Source organism: Scyliorhinus torazame, chromosome 25, assembly GCF_047496885.1.
Source record: "Scyliorhinus torazame isolate Kashiwa2021f chromosome 25, sScyTor2.1, whole genome shotgun sequence".
NCBI lineage: Eukaryota > Metazoa > Chordata > Chondrichthyes > Carcharhiniformes > Scyliorhinidae > Scyliorhinus > Scyliorhinus torazame.
The window spans coordinates 29,309,617-29,328,164 of record NC_092731.1 but is presented as its reverse complement, the minus strand read 5'-3'; the positions used below and the strand labels follow the sequence as shown (position 1 = coordinate 29,328,164).

The 18,548-nt window shown below is 48.7% G+C and overlaps 1 protein-coding gene across 1 annotated transcript in view; it reads left to right on the top strand.

Moving 5' to 3' along the window:
• rasgrp4 (RAS guanyl releasing protein 4) overlaps positions 1–18,548 on the top strand; it is a 191,265-nt gene that overhangs the window by 156,952 nt on the left and 15,765 nt on the right. The window contains exons 13-15 of the mRNA XM_072490239.1: positions 4,374–4,518; positions 8,844–8,880; positions 14,223–14,366. Of these exons, the coding sequence (XP_072346340.1) occupies positions 4,374–4,518; positions 8,844–8,880; positions 14,223–14,366 (326 nt within the window). The remainder of the gene's footprint in view (positions 1–4,373; positions 4,519–8,843; positions 8,881–14,222; positions 14,367–18,548) is intronic.

Genomic DNA, 18,548 nt, shown 5'->3' with positions numbered 1-18,548 from the left:
CTGCACCTGTCATGGGAGTGTTTGATAGGAACAATTTAGAGGGAGCTTTACTCTGTATCTAACTCTGTGCTGTACCTGTCCTGGGAGTGTTTGCTGTATCTAACCCTGTGTTGTACCTGTCTTGGGTGTGCTTGATGCGGACTGTGTAGAGGGAAATTTACTCTGTCTAACCCCATGCTGCACCTGTCATGGGAGTGTTTGATAGGAACAATTTAGAGGGAGCTTTACTCTGTATCTAACTCTGTGCTGTACCTGTCCTGGGAGTGTTTGCTGTATCTAATCCTGTGTTGTATCTGTCTTGGGTGTGTTTGATGCGGACTGTGTAGAGGGAAATTTACTCTGTCTAACCCCATGCTGCACCTGTCCTGGGAGTGTTTGATAGGAACAATTTAGAGGGAGCTTTACTCTGTATCTAACTCGGTGCTGTACCTGTCCTGGGAGTAATTTATGGGGATAGTGTAAAGGGAGCTTTACTCTGTATCTAACCCTATACTGTACCTGTCTTTGATGTGTTTGATGGGGACAGTGTAGAGGGAGCTTGACTCTGTATCTAACCCCATGCTGTACCTGTCCTGGGAGTAATTTATGGGGATAGTGTAGAGGGAGCTTTACTCTGCATCTAACTCCGTGCTGTACCTGTCCTGGGAGCGTTTGATGGGGACAGTGTACCTGTCTTTGGAGTGTTTGATGGGGACAGTGTAGAGGGAGCTTTACTCTGTATCTAACTCCGTGCTGTACCTGTCCTGGGAGTGTTTTATGGGGAGATTGTAGAGGGAGCTTTACTCTGTAACTAACCCCGTGCTGTATCTGTCCTGGGAGTGTTTGATGGGGACAGTGTAGAGGGACCTTTACTCTGCATCTAACTCCGTGCCTTACCTGTCCTGGGAGCGTTTGATGGGGACAGTGTACCTGTCTTTGGAGTGTTTGATGGGGACAGTGTAGAGGGAGCTTTACTCTGTAACTAACCCCGTGCTGTATCTGTCCTGGGAGTGTTTGATGGGGACAGTGTAGAGGGAACTTTACTCTGTATCTAACCCCGTGCTGTACCTGTCCTGGGAGTGTTTGATGGGGACAGTGTAGAGGGAGCTTTACACTGAATCTAACTCCGGCTGTACCTGTCCTGGGAGTGATTGATGGGGACAGTGTAGAGGGACCTTTACTCTGTATCTAACCCTGTGCTGTACCTGTCTGGGAGTGTTTGATGGGGACAGTGTAGAGGGAGCTTTACTCTGTCTCTAACCCCGTGCTGTACCTGTCCTGGGAGTGTTTGATGCGGACAGTGTAGAGGGAGCTTTACTCTGTATCTAACCCCGTGCTGTACCTGTCCTGGGAGCGTTTGATGGGGACAGTGTACCTGTCTTTGGAGTGTTTGATGGGGACAGTGCAGCGGGAACTTTACTCTGTATCTAACCCCGTGCTGTACCTGTCCTGGGAGCGTTTGATGGGGACAGTGTAGAGGGAGCTTTAGACTGAATCTAACTCCGGCTGTACCTGTCCTGGGAGTGATTGATGGGGACAGTGTAGAGGGACCTTTACTCTGTATCTAACGCTGTGCTGTACCTGTCTGGGAGTGTTTGATGGGGACAGTGTAGAGGGAGGTTTACTCTGTATCTAACCCCTTGCTGTACCTGTCTTGGGAGTAATTTATGGGGATAGTGTAGGGGGAGCTTTATTCTGTATCTAACCATATACTGTACCTATCTTTGATGTGTTTGATGGGGACAGAGTAGAGGGAGATTTACTCTGTATCTAACCCCATGCTGTACCTGTCCTGGGAGTGTTTGATGGGGACAGTGTAGAGGGAGCTTTACTCTGTATCTATCCCGGTGCTGTACCTGTCCTGGGAGTGTTTGTTGGGGACAGTGTAGAGGGAGCATTACTCTGTCTCTATCCCCGTGCTGTACCTGTCCTGGGAGTGTTTGATGGGGACAGTGTAGAGGGAGCCTTATTCTGTCTCTAACCCCGTGCTGTACCTGTCCTGGGATTGTTTAATGGGGTCAGTGTAGAGGGAGCTTTACTCTGTAACTAACCCCGTGCTGTACCTGTCCTGGGAGTGTTTTATGGGGACATTGTAGAAGGAGCTTTACTCTGTACCTAACCCCGTGCTGTACCTGTCCTGGGGGTGTTTGATGTGGACAGTATGGAAGGATGTTTACTCTGTATCTAACCCCGTGCTGTCCCTGTCCTGGGAGTGTTTGATGGGGACTGTGTAGAGGGAGCTTTACTCTGTATCTAACCCCGTGCTGTACCTGTCTTGGGAGTGTTTGATGGGGGCAGTGTCAAGGGAGCTTTACTCTGTATCTAACCCCATGCTTTACCTGTCCTGGGAGTATTTGATGGGGACAGTGTAGCGGGAGCTTTACTCTGTCCCTAACCCCGTGCTGTACCTGTCCTGGGAGTGTTTGATGCGGACAGTGCAGAGGGAGCTTTACACTGTATCTAACCCCGTGCTGTACCTGTCTTGGGAGTAATGTATGGGGATAGTGTAGAGGGAGCTTTACTCTGTATCTCACCATATACTGTACCTATCTTTGATGTGTTTGATGGGGACAGAGTAGAGGGACCTTTACTCTGTATCTAACCCTGTGCTGTACCTGTCTGGGAGTGTTTGATGGGGACAGTGTAGAGGGAGGTTTACTCTGTATCTAACCCCGTGCTGTACCTGTCTTGGGAGTAATTTATGGGGATAGTGTAGAGGGGGCTTTACTCTGTATCTAACCATATACTGTACCTATCTTTGATGTGTTTGATGGGGACAGAGTAGCGGGAGATTTACTCTGTATCTAACCCTGTGCAATACCTGTCCTGGGAGTGTTTGATGGGGACAGTGTAGAGGGAGCTTTACTCTGTATCTAACCCCGTGCTGTACCTGTCCTGGGAGTGTTTGTTGGGGACAGTGTAGAGGGAGCATTACTCTGTCTCTAACCCCGTGCTGTACCTGTCCTGGGTGTGTTTAATGGGGTCAGTGTAGAGGGAACTTTACTCTGTAACTAACCCCGAGCTGTACCTGTCCTGGGAGTGTTTGGTGGGGACAGTGTCGAGGGAACATTACTCTGTATCTAAGTCCGTGCTGTATCTGTCCTGGAAGTGTTTGATGGGGACAGTGTAGAGGGAGCTTTACTCTGTATCTAACTCCGTGCTGGAGCTGTCCTGGGAGTGATTGATGGGGACAGTGTAGATGTTGATTTACTCTGTATCTAACCCTGTACTGTACCTATCCTGAGAGCGTTTGATGGGGACAGTGTAGAAGGAACTTTACTCTGTATCTAACCCCGTGCTGTACCTGCCCTGGGATTGTTTGATGGGGACCGTGTAGAGGGAGCTTTACTCTGTATCTAACTCCATGCTACACCTGCCCTGGGAGTGTTTGAAGCGGACAGTGTAGAGGGAGCTTTACTCTGAATCTAACCCTGTGCTGTACCTGTTCTGGGAGTGTTTGATGGCGACAGTGTAGAAGGAGCTTTACTCTGTATCTAACCCCGTGCTGTCCCTGTCCTGGGGGTGTTTGATGAGGATAGTGCAGAGGGAGCTTTACGCTGTATCTAACCCCGTGCTGTACCTGCCTTGTGAGTGTTTGATGGGGACAGTGTAGAGGGAGCTTTACTCTGTATCTAACCCCGTGATGTACCTGTCCTGGGAGTGTTTGATGGGGACAGTGTAGAGAGAGCTTTACTCTGTATCTAACCCCGTGTTGTACCTGTCCTGGGAGTGTTTGATGGGGACAGTGTAGAGGGAACTTTACTCTGTATCGAACCCTCTACATGGAAGGAAGCTGTACATTCAACAAAACCTAAGGATGAACTTTTGTGCTGAATTTTGTGAGGCCTTTGTGATAGTCGCGGTCCAGGTTTCGGCCCCAAACATTTGCACGTCACCGAGCTCAAAATCTTCCCCGATCCTCCTCGACGGGGCTCCACTTCAGAAAGCAGTCCTTCATATTCATTGTCTGGAATGAAGAAGTAATTCTTTGACGTACTTCCGAGCGCTGAAAGCTGCTGAAGTTTGTTTGGACGAAGGTCACGGTGAGAGCTGGACTTAAAGTGGTTCCGGCAGGGAAACAAGAACGTTGAGCATTTTTATTGCACCTCAGGTCATGAAATAGTGTTTCATTTTGACAACCTATGAAATATCTTTGAAGCTTTAGACCATAAGATGTAGGAGCAGAAGTAGGCCATTCTTGCACAGCAAGATCCCACAAACGTCAAGGTGATAATGACCAGTTAATCCATATTTTTTCTCCGGTGGGGGGGTGCGGGATCGATGTTGGTTGAAGGTTGGTTCTTGGATGAGGCACCGGTACTCAGGGTATTGTTGAGTAAGAGTCATCGGATAGGATGATAGTCGACCGATGAACTTTGTTTGCTTTCTCACAGCGAAGGCCTGATCAGCAGAGACGAGATCACCGCCTACTTCATGAGAGGCATTTCCATCTGCTCCAAGCTACGACTGGGCTTCCTCCACAACTTTCAGGAGACCACCTACAAGAAGCCTACCTTCTGTGACAGCTGTGCCGGATTCGTAAGTCTCTGCTTCGGTTAGACTACATTTATGCACCCCGCACTCTCTCCCACCCTCCCCACCCAACCCACCCCGACCTTTCACGACAATAGGATCTCTCAAACACTTTTGAAGCATAGTGGGTGACACGGCGGTATGATGGTTAGCACTGTTGCGTCGCATCGCTGGGGGAGCCAGATACGATTCTGGCCTTGGGTGTCTGTGCGGAATCGGCACGTCCTCCCGTGTCTGCGTGGGTATCCTCCGGGTGCTTCAGTTTCCTTGCACAATCCAAAGATGTGTAGGTTAGGTGGATTGGCCGTGCTAATTTGTCCCTTAGTGTCCAAAGATGTGCAGGTTAGGTGGATTGGCCATGCTAATTTGTCCCTTAGTGTCCAAAGATGTGCAGGTTAGGTGGATTGGCCGTGCTAATTTGTCCCTTAGTGTCCAAAGATGTGCAGGTTAGGTGGATTGGCCATGCTAATTTGTCCCTTAGTGTCCAAAGATGTGCAGGTTAGGTGGATTGGCCATGCTAATTTGTCCCTTAGTGTCCAAAGATGTGCAGGTTAGGTGGATTGGCCGTGCTAATTTGTCCCTTAGTGTCCAAAGATGTGCAGGTTAGGTGGATTGGCCATGTTAATTTGTCCCTTAGTGTCCAAAGATGTGCAGGTTAGGTGGATTGGCCGTGCTAATTTGTCCCTTAGTGTCCAAAGATGTGCAGGTTAGGTGGATTGATCGTGCTAATTTGTCCCTTAGTGTCCAAAGATGTGCAGGTTAGGTGGATTGGCCGTGCTAATTTGTCCCTTAGTGTCCAAAGATGTGCAGGTTAGGTGGATTGGCCATGCTAATTTGTCCCTTAGTGTCCAAAGATGTGCAGGTTAGGTGGATTGGCCATGCTAATTTGTCCCTTAGTGTCCAAAGATGTGCAGGTTAGGTGGATTGGCCATGTTAATTTGTCCCTTAGTGTCCAAAGATGTGCAGGTTAGGTGGATTGGCCATGCTAATTTGTCCCTTAGTGTCCAAAGATGTGCAGGTTAGGTGGATTGGCCATGCTAATTTGTCCCTTAGTGTCCAAAGATGTGCAGGTTAGGTGGATTGGCCATGCTAATTTATCCCTTAGTGTCCAAAGATGTGCAGGTTAGGTGGATTGGCCATGCTAATTTGTCCCTTAGTGTCCAAAGATGTGCAGGTTAGGTGGATTGGCCATGCTAATTTGTCCCTTAGTGTCCAAAGATGTGCAGGTTCGGCGGATTGGCCGTGATCAATACACGGCGTCACGGGGATAGGGCTTAGGTGGGGTGCTCTTTCGGAGGCCCTGTGCAGACTCGATGGACTGAATGGCCTCCTTCTACATTGCAGAGAATCTATGATTCCATACAGTCCCCAACTGCCCTCCATCCCAGAGAGCATTTGAAGTCACATGTTGGCCAGACCGTGCAAGGCCGGCAGATTTCCATCGCTAAAGGGGTATCAGTGAACCAGATGGGCTTTTTACGACAAATCGATGATGGTTTCATCGTCATCATTAGACTTCCTAATTCCAGATTTTTATCAAATTCAAATTTCACCATCTGCCGGGCGGGGGATTTGAACTCTGGTCCCCTGAGTCGCTGGATGACTGGTCCGGTGACAAACCCACTGCGCCACTGCCTCTTTCCGCGTAGTCACTGACCCAACACAAGAGAAACGCAGCAGCGAAGATGAGCACAGCAAGATCCCACAAATGGCAAAGTTGAACAGTGGAATGGTGTAACAAGGTTTTGGCCGAGTCGGCCGCGGGATAGGAGGCACATGCTTGTAATGTTTCAGTCCGTAAATAAATATAAGAGTGAGTAAAGATTGGTTCCGGTTGTATCACCAACTGGTTCTCTGGATTAGAACAGGGTGGACTAGTTAACTGTGGCATGTCCTCACCCAATAGCCCTACACACTCGTAGCAGTAAATAACAATGCCTGACCCAAAGGCACTGAGGCTAATTACTGCAGGGATTAAAGGGTAAAGGGAACTGCAGGACACTGGTGCCTGGGGAAAGGGGGTTAAAGAAGGTGGAAAATAAATCAATTTCAATTGAGGCAAGAAAGAGAAAAGGCATTGCTGGTCAGCTGGAGGTGATGGCAGGCATCCCATTCTGATACCACACATATCGCCTGGTATCCCTCACCATTACACTGTGTTGGAATTTATCCATTTAGGATTGACTGTTTATTTTCTAGAAAAGGCCCACAAAATATTTGCAGCGAAATTTGTGTCATTATTCTTTAAACCTTCATACCATGCCACCCTTCCTACGCCAGCTCTCTCATCCCTCAATCCTTTTTATCCCTGGTGTAGCTCAGTGGGCTAGACAGCTGGTTTGTGATGCAGGACAAGGCCAGCAGCGCGGGTTCAATTCCCGTACCAGCTGAGAATTCTGAATTCTCCCTCTGTGTACCCGAACAGGCGCCGGAGTGTTGCGACTAGGGGCTTTTCACAGTAACTTCATTGCAGTGTTAATGTAAGCCTACTTGTGACAATAAAAATATATATATTTTTAAATTTATATAATCCTTGTCCCTGATTACAACCCTGCTAATAAATGATGGAGGAATAATACAGCAGCATATTGTTTACCTTCAGCAAGTGTATTCTACATCCAGCTCAGTAGAGATACAAATTCCTTCTGGTTCCCGCACCCAAACTGTTCCAGCTGTGCCCATTAACACTTTTGGAGGTTGAGCCAATATACTAAGACAATGAGCTTAACCGTGAAATTGCTAAAGCATGCCCTTGCTGATACATTGACACCTACCCCCCCCCCCAATATTGCCCCAACCCAATCTCCTACCACCCCACATCTCTGCAATTCTTTCTCCTGTGGCCTGTTTCCCATGCTATTCCCCATTCCTCCATGCCATTCCCAACCCAAACTGTTGCCTCCGGCTCTCTCATGTGTCCCACCCACCCAATGCCTACCCCCTCTTCCATGCCATCACCCCCTGCCATTAACTTCCCCCTCCCATGAAGTTCCTCCCCCGTACCATCAGCCCCCCCGACACGTCACCCCCTCCTCCCTCCCATGTCCTTCACCCCCTCTCTCCCTCCCATGCAGCCCCTCTATATGACGATAAGACCTTGAGACATAGGAGCAGAATTAGGCCTCTCGGCCCATCGAGTCAGCTCTGCTATTCAATCATGGCTGATATTTTCTCATCCCCATTCTCCTGCCTTCTCCCCATAACCCCTGATCCCCTTATTAATCAAGAACCTATCTCTCTCTGTCTTAAAGACACTCAGTGATTTGGCCGCCACAGCCTTCTGCGGCCAAGAGTTCCACAGATTCACCACCCTCTGGCTGAAGAAATTCCTCCTCATCTCTGTTTTAAAGGATCATCCCTTTAGTCTGAGCTGGTTTTAGTTTTTCCTACAAGTGGAAACATCCTCTCCACGTCCACTCTATCCAGGCCTCGCAGTATCCTGTAAGTTTCAATAAGATCCCCTTCATCCTTCTAAACTCCGAGTACAGACCCAGAGTCCTCAACCGTTCCTCATACGACAAGTTCTTCTTTCCAGGGATCATTCTTGTGAACCTCCTCTGGACCCTTTCCAAGGCCAGCACATCCTTCCTTAGATACGGGGCCCAGAACTGCTCACAATTCTCCAAATGGGGTCTGACCAGAGCCTGATACAGCCTGAGAAGTACATCCCTGGTCTTGTATTCTAGCCCTCTCGACATGAATGCTAACATTGCATTTGCTTTCTTAACTGCCGACTGAACCTGCACGTTAACCTTAAGAGAATCCTGAACAAGGACTCCCAAGTCCCTTTGTTCTTCTGATTTCCTAAGCATCTTCCCATTTTGAAAATAGTGTATGCCTCCATTTCTCCTTCCAAAGTGCATAACCTCACGCTTTTCCACATTGTATTCCATCTGCCACTTCTTTGCCCACTCTCCTAGCCTGTCCAAGTCCTTCCGCAGCCCACTTGCTTCCTCAATACTACCTGTCCCTCGACAGATCTTTGTATCATCTGCAAACGTAGCAACGGTGCCTTCAATTCTACATGCTGCACTCTCCCATGCCATCCCTTCCCCCCCCCCCCCCCAATGTTGCCCCCTCCTCCACACGGCATCCCCCCCCCATCCCCCATGCTGCCCACCAGATATCATCCACCACATCAATTCACCAGCCTATCAAGACAATGCAGATATTAACATCGATGATAGGTATAATTGACAATAGCGCAGTTCCCTAGTAACAATCCCCGCTTGGTGTGAATGTCAATATACGCTGATGATATTTCAGAAGAGGATTTTCATGTCGCAAATATCTTCAGTCCAAACTTAACTCCTCTTCTTTTGCCTTCACAGCTGTGGGGTGTAATAAAGCAAGGATACAGGTGTCATGGTAAGAAACGTCTTTACGTTGTTATCTTTCTGTCCCCATCAGTCCAGCTAGCCCTTGTGAAAAGTGTTGGGTCTACATTGCTCGTTGAAGTTCTGATTCAGGGAGTTCCACCGATGAACCTGGTGCTGAGGTGCACAGGAGAGGAAGATCCCGGGATTGTTTGATTCTTCCGACCGCGTGTTTCCCGGCAACGCGCCGTTCGCTGGCGGCGGGATCTGTACTCCCGCCGCTTGTCAATGTGATTTCCAGTTGAAGCCACCCCACACCGCCGGCGAACCCACGGGTGCGCTGCCAACGGGGAAAGAGAATCCCAACGACTGGAGAATTGTGGACCGCGGATCAAACCGCTTCTCGGCCTTTCGGCTAAGAGCGAGCGTAGGATCAAGCCCGCGATCAGGTTCTTGTCCCCTTGGATCTACAACGTCTCCCTTGTGAGGACCATGGGTTGAATTCAATTGGAATTTGAGTTGGTTTGTGGAGTGAGCCAGGAGATGGGTTAAGGGCTTGCCACGTCCACTCTACACATCAGCTTTGTAACTCTGAGGAAGAAATTACATTTTTGAAAAGATCACAGATGAGACCCCACAGTTGGCCCAGTTTACATATTAAAAGGAACCGGGGCTTTAGACACCAACACAGAGAGCTGACACTGGACAGAGCGTTGACTTTCATGGGGACAGTGAGGCATTCTGTGTTAAGGAATGGGTGAAGAAACATTCCAATTAGATGTCTCATTGATCCAATAATTGGCACTGATATGTAAAGAGGCTACAGGTGGCCTTTGAGGCATGTGATGTGATGATAGAGTTTGGTGCTGAGTGTGTTCAAAGAAAAATAAAGGTGTTTGAGAAAAGGAGCAGGGGCGTCATTCTCCGACCCCCCGCCAGGTTGGAGAATCGCCGGGGGCTGCCGTGAATCCCGCCCCTGCCGGTTGCCGAAGTCTCCGGCACCGGATATTCAACGGGGGCGGGAATTGGGCCGCGCCGGTTGGCGGCCCCCCCACTGGATTCTCCGGCCCGGATGGGCCGAAGTCCCGCCGATAAATTGCCTGTCCCGCCGGCGTGGATTAAACCACCTTTTGAACGGCGGGACAAGGCGGCGTGGGCGGGGTCCTGGGGGGGGGGGGGCGCGGGGCGATCTGACCCCGGGGGGTGCCCCCACGGTGGCCTGGCCCGCGATCGGGGCCCACCGATCCGCGGGCGGGCCTGTGCCGTGGAGGCACTCTTTCCCTTCCGCCTACGCCACGGTCTCCACCATGGCGGAGGCGGATGAGACTCCCTCCACTGCGCATGCGTGGGAAACTGTCAGCGGCCGCTGACGCTCCCGCGCATGCGCCGCCCAGGGATGTCATTTCCGCGCCAGCTGGCGGGGCGGAAATTCCTCCGCCGTCGGCCTAGCCCCTCAATGTTGGGGCTCAGCCCCCAAAGATGCGGAGCATTCCGCACCTTTGGGGCGGCGCGATGCCCGTCTGATTGGCGCCGTTTTGGGCGCCAGTCGGCGGACACCGCGCCGTTTCGGGAGAATGTCACCCCAGATCTCTCGGGCGGGATTCTCCCCTACCCGGCGGGGCGGGCGGTTCCGGCGCCGAGGAGTGGCGTGAACCACTCCGACGTCAGGCCGCCCAGAAGGTACGGAATCCTCCGCACATTCAGGGGCTAGGCCGGCGCCGGCGGGGTTGGCGCCGCGCTAACCGGCGGGGAAGGGGCTTGGCGCCGCGCCAATTGGCGCCGAAGGGCCTCCACCGGCCGGCGCAAGTTGGCGCATGCGCGGGAGCGCCAGCTTGTGCGGGCGTCATCCCAGCGCATGCGCAGGGGGTTCGTCTCCGCACCGGCCATGGTGGAAGTTGCCAGCAGCCGGTGCGGAGGAAAGAGTGCCCTCATGGCACAGGTCTGCCCACGGATCGGTGGGCATTGATCGCGGGCCAGCCACCGTGGGGGCACCCCCTTGGGCCAGATCCTCCTACGTCCCCTGCTGGAGAAATCTGCACGTGTAAATGTGTTTAATGCACTTTGATTGATTACAACTGTTCTCAATCTCTAACACAGCAGTGTCTTTGCAGACTATTGTTCAAACTGGGCTAGATTATCGGTGCATGCTCTCAAAACATTAGTGTAAAAATAACTTTAGCAGACACAAGATGAGAGATTTCAAGGTTTGCAAAGCACGAAAGACATTCATATCAGTGAAGTTGTTTGTACTTCACTTCTGCCTTCGTAAGAGAGACCAATCAGGGTGCCCGCTCTGTCTGGTGTCCGATGTAATACAGCTTTCACACAATCATACTTTCTTACAATACATAGAGTGGCCATTCAGCCCATCAGGCTTGTACCCAATTCTTTGGAAGAGCTGCCCAAATTGTCCCACTCCCATTCTCTTTTCTCCGTAGCCTCGACAATCTCTCCACTTCCCTTTTGAGAGTTGCCGCTGGACTGACCACCGCCATCCATGTTAACCGCAAGGCACTCCCAGTCAGAACAACTCGCTGGGGATAAAAACAATTCTCCTCACCTCTTCCTGCATCTCAACGAAGCCCAAAAGGAGGCCATTCAGCCCATCGCGTCCGCACCGACTCTCTGAAAGAGCACCCGACCTAAGCCCACTCCCCCGCCCTATCCCCATAAACCTACCTAACCTATGGACACTCAGGGGTGATTCAGCTCGGCCAATCCACCTAACCTGCACATCTTTGGACTGTGGGAGGAAACCGGAGAGAATGTGCAAACTCCACACAGACAGTCACCCGAGGTCGGGGACGATCCTTTAAAACAGAGACGAGGAGGAATTTCTTCAGCCAGAGGGTGGTGAATCTGTGCAACTCGTTGCTGCAGAAGGCTGTGGAGGCCAATTCACTGAGTGTTTTTAAGACAGAGATAGATAGGTTCTTGATTAATAAGGGGATCAGGGGTTATGGGGAGAAGGCAGGAGAATGGGGATGAGAAAATATCAGCCATGATTGAATGGCGGAGCAGACTCGATGGGCCGAGTGGCCTAATTCTGCTCCCATGTCATATGGTCTTATGGAATCGAACCCTGGTCCCTGGCACTGTGATGCAGCGGTGCTAACCACTGTTCCACCGTGCCGCACGTATAGTTAGTCTATAAGATTGCTGTGAGCAACCCTATTAAATTTCCCCTTAATCTTCTCTGCTCCAAAAATAGCAATCCCAACTTCTCGAACTCTCAAGTTAGGACAGAGGATGCAGGAACACAGGGTCCTCCCCCGATCATTCTAGTAAATCTGCCATCACCTAAAGTTCCGTACTCTGTATTCCTATTTCAGAATTACTGCCGATTGATGGAGAGATGCTTCCTCTGCCATTATTCAGGCTCTGTGTGACCCGATGGAAATCCACGACATACACCCTCTGTGTGATATTCAAAGTCTGACCAAATCAATAAGTTCCTGTGGATATGACCTTAAAACTGCCACCCATTTAGCACGTGTCAGTTATCCTATTTGAAGAGTCGGTAGGGCGGTGAGCTTGGGTAATTTGCAAGTCTAAATTTGATTCGTTATTTAAATGATTCATTCTTGGGTTTTTGCATTGATGGCAAGGTTGACAATTATTGCCCACCGGTAGCTGTCCTGAGGGCAGCACGGTAGCACGGTGGTTAGCACAATTGCTTCACAGCTCCAGAGTCCCAGGTTCAATTCCGGCTTGGGTCACTGTCTGTGCGGAGTCTGCACATCCTCCCCGTGTGTGCGTGGGTTTCCTCCGGTTTCCTCCCACAGTCCAAAGATGTGCGGGTTAGGTGGATTGGCCATGATAAATTGCCCTTAGTGTCCAAAATTGCCCTTAGTGTTGGGTGGGGTTACTGGATTGCGGGGATAGGGTGGAGGTGTGGACCTTGGGTTGGGTGCTCTTTCCAAGAGCCGGTGCAGACTCGATGGGCTGAATGGCCTCCTTCTGCACTGTAAATTCTATGAAATCTAGGAGACGTCTTGAACAACCAGTAGTGCCTTTGATACAACTATTTTTTTTTTTAAATCTTTTTTAATTGGTTGAAATCATGCCATCCCTAATTGCCCTTGAAACTGAATGGCTCACTGGGCCATCTTGGAAGCCAGTTTAGAGTTAGCCTCATTGCTGTGGGTCTGGAGTCACGTGTAGGCCAGACCGGGTAAGGATGGCAGATTTCCTTCCCTAAAGGATATTAGTGAAGCAGATGGGTGTTTTCCAGAATCTAAACTAGACTGGACATATAAATATTGCGGCTACAAGAGCAGGTCAGAGGCTGGGAATCCTGCGGAGAGTAACTCACCTCCTGACTCCCCAAAGCCTGTCCACCATCGACAAGGCACAAGTCTGGAGTGTGATGGAATACTCTCCACTTGCCTGGATGAGTGCAGCTACGACAACACGCAAGGAGCTCAACACCATCCAGGACAAAGCAGCCCTGCTGGATTGGCACCCCATCCATCCCCAACATTCATTCCCTCCACCACTGGTGCACAGTGGCAGCCGTGTGTACCATCTACAAGATGCACTGCAGCAACTCACCAAGGCTCCTTAGACAGCATCTTTCAAACCCATGACCCCTACCATCTAGAAGGACAAGGGCAGCAGATTCTTGGGAACCCCACCACCTGGAGGTTCCTCCCCAAGTGACTCACCATCCTGAATTGGAAAAATATCGGCTGTTCCTTCACTGCCACTGGGGCAACATCCTGGAACTCCCTCCCTAGCAGCACTGCAGATGTACCTACACCACACGGCCTGCAGCGGCTCAAGAAGGCAACTCACCACCATCTTCTGAAGGGCAATTACGGATAGGCAATAAATGTTGGGCCCAGCCAGTGACGCCCAAACCCCGTAAATTAATTTTTAAAAACAACAATCATTATTGAGACAAGCTTTCAATTCTAGATTTTATTAATTGAATTTAAATGGGATTCAAACCTGTGTCCTCAGAATATTTGTCTGGATTACTAGCCCAGTGACAATACCACGACACCACCTTCTTGCCTTGTGCGCTTTAATAGGCCATTCAGAGTCAACCATATTGGTGAGTGACTGGGCCTCACACAGACCAGACTGGGTAAGGAAGACACATTTCGCTCCCTAACAGGGGTGAGTGAGCCCATTCTCTTGTTATAAGTGATGATTTGATAGCTTACTTTTACGACATCTTAATTGCATGTTCTGCAATCAAAGCTTTTAACCATTGCTGCACCAGATACATATAAACAATATATTATATATAGCTGGCCTGTATGTCTGAATAGGGAATGGACTTATTCCTCAATGCTAACATTCTTCACCGTCTCAATCGGGACTCGTACTGTGGTTATTCGTGTGTCTGACAACTCTCACTGACCTGTGCTTTCCCCCTTGCTGCAGACTGTGGGATTAACTGTCATAAACATTGCCGAGATATGGTGGTGCTAGAATGCAAGAAGCGCAACAAGAGTCCCCAGTGCGATAACACGCTACCCATGGCTCTCTCACTGTTGACACCAGTTTCCCAGAAGAGTCAGAGCACTGGTAAGTCCCTCACCGCGGACCAGTGATGTGCGTTAATCAACGCTTGCTAGCCTGCCTCTGTTTGACGACTGGGTTTCAATGTGGCCCATGTGTGTGTGTAGGTGTTTGGAAGATGCTGCCGAAGGAGCCTTAATGAGTTCCTGCAGTGCATCTTGTAGAGGGTACACACGGCTGCCACTGTGCATCGGTGGTGGAGGGCAGTGAATGTTTTTGGAAGGGGTGCCATTCAAATGGGACTGCTTTGTCCTGGATTAAATCAAGCGTTTTGAGTGTTGTCGTAGCTGCACTCATCCAGGCAAGTGGAGAGTATTCCATCACACTCCTGACTTTTGCCTTGTAGCTGATGGATGGGCTTTGGGGAGTCCGGAGGTGATTTGGATTCATTAGGATTCCCAACCTCTGACATTCTCTTGTAGCCACAGTATTTATATGGCTATTCCAGTTCATCCCGATAAGGGAGTCAGCCAATTTCCTGGTCAATTTCTCAGTCAATTTTCCAGCCAATTTCTCAGCCAATTTCTCAGTCAATTTCCCAGCCAATTTCCCAGTCAATTTCTCAGCCAATTTCCCAGTCAATTTCTCAGCCAATTTCCCTGCCAATTTCCCAGCCAATTTCCCGTCAATTTCTCAGTCAATTTCCCTGTCAATTTCCCGGTCAATTTCTCAGTCAATTTCCCAGTCAATTTCTCAGTTAATTCCCCAGCCAATTTCTCAGCCAATTTCTCAGTCAATTTCCCAGTCGGTTTCTCAGTCGGTTTCTCAGTCAATTTCCCAGTTAATTTCCCAATCAATTTCTCAGCCAATTTCTCTGCCAATTTCTCAGTCAATTTCCCAGTCAACTTCCCAGTCCATTTCCCAGCCAATTTCCCAGCCAATTGCCCAGCCGATTTCCAGTTAATTTCTCTGCCAATTTCCCAGTCAATTTCTCTGCCAATTTCTAAGCCACTTTCCCAGTCAATTTCTCAGCCAATTTCCAGTCAATTTCCCGTCAATTTCTCAGCCAATTTCCCAGTCAATTTCTCAGCCAATTTTCCAGTCAATTTCCCAGCCAATTTCTCAGTCAATTTCCCAGTCAATTTCTCAGCCAATTTCTCAGTCAATTTCCCAGTCAATTTCTCAGTTAATTCCCCAGTCAATTTCTCAGTCAATTTCCCAGTCAATTTCTCAGTCGGTTTCTCCGTTAATTTCCCAGTTAATTTCTTAGCCAATTTCTCAGTCAATTTCTCAGCCAATTTCCCAGTCAATTTCCCAGCCAATTTCTCAGTCAATTTCCCAGTCAATTTCTCAGTCAATTTCTCAGCCAATTTCCCAGTCAATTTCCCAGCCAATTTCTCAGTCAATTCCCCGGTCAATTTCTCAGCCAATTTCTCAGTCAATTTCCCAGTCAATTTCTCAGTTAATTCCCCAGTCAATTTCTCAGGCCAATTTCTCAGTCAATTTCCCAGTTAATTTCCCAGTCGGTTTCTCAGTCAATTTCCCAGTTAATTTCCCAGTCAATTTCTCAGCCAATTTCCCAATCAATTTCCCAGTTAATTTCTCAACCAATTTCCCATTCAATTTGTGAGCCTATTTCTAATCTATGTGGCTGCATCCAGGTGCATCAGTAGCTTCAGAAGCATGGCAATTGGCCCCGTTGCCTTTTAAAGGGAGCTTGAAGCCTTTATATACATACTGTGTGCAGGGCACGGAAAAGGATAAAGCTAAAGAAAATTATCCGGGGGGAAAATGGGTGCTGTATTTGGTTCAGAATCTTTCTGATTCCAAAATGCTAAAATAAAAAAGGAGAAACTAAATGGGGAGGATAAATATCGCCCTGAGATTGGGGCAACCTTTTACAATTGGTATAAATGATATGGGTGAAGGGACCAAAGTAATGGGTGCTAAAATTGTCAACGACACAAAGATGGGCAGGATAGTAAGTTGTGAAGAGGACATAGGGAGGCTAAAAAACGATAAAAAGAGGTTAAGTGAATGGGCAAAGATCTAGCAAATGAAGTATAATGTGGATAATTGGGAAATTGTCCATTTTGACAAGAAAAATGAAAGAGAAGCTCATTATCTAAATGGTGGGAGATTGCAGAGCTCTTGAGGTACAGAGGGCTCTGGGTGTCCGAGTACATTAATCACAAAAGGCATATACAAGTATTGGAAGTACTTAAGAAAGCTAATAGAATGTTATCGTTTACTGTGAGGGGAATTGATTACAAAAGCAGGGAGGTTATGCTTCAGTTGTACAGGGCATTGGTGAGATCACACCTGGAGTATTGTGGTCAGTATAGGTTTCCTTATTTAAGGAAAGATGTAAATGCATTGGAAACAGTTCAGAGAAGGTTTACTAAAATAATATCATGGATGGGTGGGTTGTCTTTTGAGGAGTGGTTGGACAGGTTAGGTTTGCTGGAGTTTAGAAGAGTAAGACGCGACTTGACTGAAACCTTTTAAGAGCCTGAGGGGTCTCGACTGAGTGGATGTGCAGAGGATGTTCCCCTTTGTGGGAGAATCGAGAACTAAGGGTCTCTGTTTAAAAATAAGGGGTCCCGGGAATGAAGGGCTTGTCATATGTGGAGCGGTTGAGGACTCTAGGTCTGTACTTGGTGGAGTTTAAAAGGATGAGGGGAGATACAAAGAACAAAGAACAAAGAAAAGTACAGCACAGGAACAGGCCCTTCGGCCCTCCAAACCTGCACCGACCATGCTGCCCGTCTGAACTAAAATCTTCTACACTTCCGGGGTCCGTATCCCTCTATTCCCATCCTATTCATGTATTTGTCAAGATGCCCCTTAAACGTCACTATCATCCCTGCTTCCACCACCTCCTCCAGCAGCAGCGATTTCCAGGCGCCCACTACCCTCTGTGTAAAAAACTTGCCTCGTACATCTCCTCTAAACCTTGCCTCTCGCACCTTAAACCTATGCCCCCTAGTAATTGACCCCTCTACCCTGGGAAAATGCCTCTGACTATCCACTCTGTCTATGCCCCTCATAATTTTGTAGACCTCTATCAGGTCGTCCCTCAACATCCGTTGTTCCAGTGAGAACAAACCGAGTTTATTCAACCTCTCCTCGTAGCTAATGCCATCCATACCAGGCAACATCCTGGTAAATCTCTTTTGCACCCTCTCTAAAGCCTCCACCTCCTTCTGGCACTGTGGCGACCAGAATTGAACACTATACTTCAAGTGTGGCCTAACTAAGGTTCTGTACAGCTGCAACATGACTTACCAATTTTTAAACTCAATGCCCCGGCCAATGAAGGCAAGCATGCCGTATGCCTTCTTGACTACCTTCTCCACCTGTGTTACCCCTTCCAGTGACCTGTGGACCTGTACACCTAGAACTCTCTGACTGTCAATACTCTTGAGGGTTCTACCATTCACTGCATATTCGCTACCTGCATTGGACCTTCCAAAATGCATTATCTCACATTTGTCCGGATTAAACTCCATCTGCCATCTCTCCGCCCAAGTCTCCAAACAATCTAAATCCTGCTGTATCCTCTGACAGTCCTCATCGCTATCTGAAATTCCACCAATCTTTGTGTCGTCTGCAAACTTACTAATCAGACCAGTTACATTTTCCTCCAAATCATTTATACTACAAACAGCAAAAGTCCCAGCACTGATCCCTGCGGAACACCACTAGTCACAGCTCTCCAATCAGAAAAGCACCCTTCCATTGCTACTCTGCCTTCTATGACCGAGCCAGTTCTGTATCCATCTTGCCAGCTCACCCCGATCCCGTGTGACTGTTCGACGTTTTAGTTGGTGTGATATGAAGAGTCAAGAGTTCTGTTCCTTTTTCACCAACACACATTTATTTCATTCCAACAGACTTTGCTCAAAATTCTAACTACACATCACCTGGCAGAGGCCATCTGAAGCCCCTTTACATATCAGTGCCAATTAATGGATACTTAACATAAATGAGACAACTAATTGCAATGTCTCTTCACCCATTACTTAATAGTGACTTCACTTTTTGTACCAGTCTGCCATGAGGGACCTTGTCAAAGGCCTTACTGAAGTCCATATAGACAGCATCCACTGCCCTACCTGCATCAATCATCTTTGTGACCTCCTCGAAAAACTCTTATCAAGTTAGTGAGACCCTCCCCTACACAAAACCATGCTGTTCTCGCTAATACATCCATTTGCTTCCAAATGGGAGGAGATCCTGTCTCGA